This window comes from Spea bombifrons, chromosome 12 (genome assembly GCF_027358695.1).
Source record: "Spea bombifrons isolate aSpeBom1 chromosome 12, aSpeBom1.2.pri, whole genome shotgun sequence".
Lineage (NCBI taxonomy): Eukaryota > Metazoa > Chordata > Amphibia > Anura > Pelobatidae > Spea > Spea bombifrons.
The window spans coordinates 2,769,432-2,772,921 of NC_071098.1; the positions used below are offsets into that span (position 1 = coordinate 2,769,432).

The window sequence follows — 3,490 nt, forward strand, 5'->3', positions numbered from 1 at the left end:
ATTGAGGATTACGATTATACAGCAGGAAATATCCACCGAAAGAAAAGAAGGTTTTATGAATAGACATAATGTGTTCTTGGCGTCGCTCTATAGCAACACCTTGGATACAAAGCTGGCTTCAGCCAAACGCTGCGTTCGCGGCTATTCCATTAGCGAGCATTGTTTACCGAGCAATCAAACGTCGACAATGGCACAGATCAAAGGCTGGAAATTAATGGGAATTTCAGAAGGTCTTTTCAAAAGAATTGGGTCCTCCCAAGAGACCGTTGGTTGGTTTCAATACAACTGCTGCTATGGTCAAGGAAGCAGGAGAAGTTTGTTGTTTGGGTTGAATTCTTGAAAATATAGCAAAAAAAAAACAAGTGAGAGGCGCCAGGCATTCATTTTAAGAAGTAGAGATCGCTGGAATTTACCTCAGAGATGTTCATTACGGTTCTCTATGGGGGTAAGTGAAAGGGTTAACCAGTATTGGCGTGCTGCTGTGTATAGGAAAGGGCAAGATGGCCGCATTTCTCAGAGGAGGGGAGTTAATGCCCCCATGTTAAAAAAAAATTGTCAATGGGTGGATAAAGTTGAGGGATTCAACAGTGAGAGCGTGAGATTAGCGTGGCCATGTTTCTCCCTCACAGGCCTCCTGACAATCTGGGGTCACCAAATATACTCTTTAACATTAAGACAGCGGGAGCTAAGGGTCTTAAAGCCGGTCTCATGCGCAAAGACGGCTTTAATTTCTAAATAAAACCAAATAATTATCCAAACGACCCCAGAAGTAGTTATGAGTTATTATTCTAGATTTAGAAGTTTTATGCACTTCGCATCTCGTTACGATGTATAAAATAAATCCACCTCATTATACACAGATATACACAGAGCGTTCATGCACTACGGCTATCTAATGGCCAGAATCACAGTAATCCTATTGTACAGCGCTACGGAATATGATGGCGCTATATGATAAAATCAATGCTAATCATCATTTTTGGTTTTTCTACAGACAACGAGGAGGCTCTTTTTAACCTCAACTGCAAAGTCCAACTGCTTCTGGAGAGCATGAAAAGCTGCTGTCACCCCGAAAGCGAAGGTACGGCAAACAGCTCCGAGCTTAAAAAACACGCAGGCTTTAGATTGGACGGCTGATCAGAGCTGTTTGGGCCCAACTTGGCTGCCATTTTTTTACAGAACATAAACCTTACTTGGTTGTTGACCTTGACTTTTAGAAGAGCCTCATCCCCTCTCCCACATTCCCATGCAGCTGGGATTAACTTCTACCACTTCTGCTGGAACACTGTTCCCTACTTGTCGAAAAGTCTTAGTATGTACAAAGTATAGTGAATTAATTTTCCACGTTGATATGTATATATATATATTTCATGGGTTGCAGGGGACGTCGATCTGGCTGATGAAAGTGGGCAGGTGAAGAACCTTCTGGATAATCAGCAGCTGTATGCATCAGAAATTCTCGCTGAGAGGGAGACCTATGTGCTCCTCGCTGTGACCAGTAAGTGACGCTCGTGTATATTTGGGGTGGATCCTCGTGTTTTAAAGGATTCTCAGTAATCATAAAGTTAAAGGTCCCTTCTTGTCCCTGAGGCTCTTTCCACATGAAGGGCTCTCCTCATACAGTCAACGCTCTCTCTAGTATCGATCAGCGCTCTCTTCATACAGTTAAAGCTCCCTCTGGCATATATTAGAGTTCTCCTCATATACCCGAGCCTCCAGTATAGATTAGATCTTCCCCTATACAGTTTAGGTTTTGCCCAGTATAGATTAGATCTTCCCCATATAGTTTACGCTTTCACCCGTATAGATTAGATCTTCCCCTATATAGTTTACGCTTTGACCCATATAGATTAGAGTTTCTCCTATATAGTTTACGCTTTGTCCCGTATAGATTAGAGTTTCTCGTATATAGTTTACGCTTTGTCCCGTATAGATTAGATCTTCCCCTATATAGTTTACGCTTTGTCCCGTATAGATTAGAGTTTCTCCTATATAGTTTACGCTTTGTCCCGTATAGATTAGAGTTTCTCCTATATAGTTTACGCTTTGTCCCGTATAGATTAGATCTTCCCCTATGTAGTTTACGCTTTGTCCCGTATAGATTAGAGTTTCTCCTATGTAGTTTACGCTTTGTCCCGTATAGATTAGATCTTCCCCATATAGTTTACGCTTTGTCCCGTATAGATTAGAGTTTCTCCTATATAGTTTACGCATTGTCCCGTATAGATTAGAGCTCCCGTCATACATCGCGTGTAATCTCGCTGTTTATCTGAAATTTTCTCAGAAACTGTCGGTTCAACAGACGCCATATTTACGCCTCTTCTGAATGACGAAGGTATCGTAAACCCCAAATTCCTGGGTGAGTTTCCGCTATTATTTATTACCAATAAATCTCTCATTCTTATCGTAATTTGATTGCATTTACCCCATTGCACAACACCACAGAATATGACGGCGCTATATAAAACAATAAAACAATAAATATGTATAGTTCAAAAGATTACTCAATCTTCTCTGTTTTTTGTCATTTTCTTTCTTTTTCTTTCAGCAAAGTTAGGAAATTGGGGAGAATCCAAGCTCTCCGGTCGCAAATCTAAGCAGAAGAAGCAAACCAAGAAAAATACGGTAGTCGTTTCCACACCTCCTGACGGTAACGGAGTGCGAGAGTGTATCGGGGGGGGGTCGGAGCCGGTACCGGGGCAGATAAAAATCTTTAAGTGTATATTTATTTATTTTTTTAGCGGCTAAACCGAGTGCATCCACCCGAAAACGATCGTTGAAGCCGTGAAGAAAGAGCTGAAACCCATCAATTATTTAAATGTTTACCATATTTTTTGATACAATGTTTCTAAGCACAGGTCATGTGTTCGGTAATAAAATAAATATATCAAGAAAGAGAAATTATTATTATTATTATTATTATTTAATGTTAATTTAAAAATAATAACTTTTTGTTAATATTTTAAGTGTGTTTTTCCCCTGAAAGCATTGGGTAATTTCTAAAAGTGCTGATTGGTCTGTTTGCCAAACTGAAATACATGTAGCAATGTTTAGTTAACCAGTTATTGATCGGAAAGTAAAAAGGCCTTATTCACATAGTGGGTAGATGAGGTTAGTTTATGTGCAAATGGCCAGGGAAATATATAGTTAATACCATCACACACACACACTCACACGCACACACACACACTCACAAGCACACGCACACACACATACATGCACACACACTGACACACACACACACACACACTCACAAGCACACGCACACACACATACATACACACACACACTGACACACTCACACACACACTATAACCATATGGAAACTTTTTTTACTAGAAGTCACTGGAAATGTGGGCTGCGGAATATTTCCAAGAACGTTTAGTGACTTCATGGCACGTTGTAAACATATAACCCGCTCTTTAGAAGCTCGTTATCGTAGGTTTTATTGTTGCAGAGCTCGGTCGTACGCTCACAATCCACGTTCTGA

General features: G+C 40.4%; 1 protein-coding gene across 1 annotated transcript; it reads left to right on the plus strand.

Moving 5' to 3' along the window:
* The first annotated feature begins 403 nt into the window (after positions 1-403).
* C12HXorf65 (chromosome 12 CXorf65 homolog) lies at positions 404-2,865 on the plus strand. Its single transcript, XM_053452113.1, has 6 exons — positions 404-445; positions 995-1,081; positions 1,382-1,498; positions 2,285-2,359; positions 2,549-2,650; positions 2,742-2,865. The coding sequence occupies exons 1-6, from the start codon at positions 421-423 to the stop codon at positions 2,786-2,788; spliced, it is 453 nt and encodes a 150-aa protein (XP_053308088.1). The 5' UTR covers positions 404-420; the 3' UTR covers positions 2,789-2,865.
* Positions 2,866-3,490: the final 625 nt, after the last annotated feature.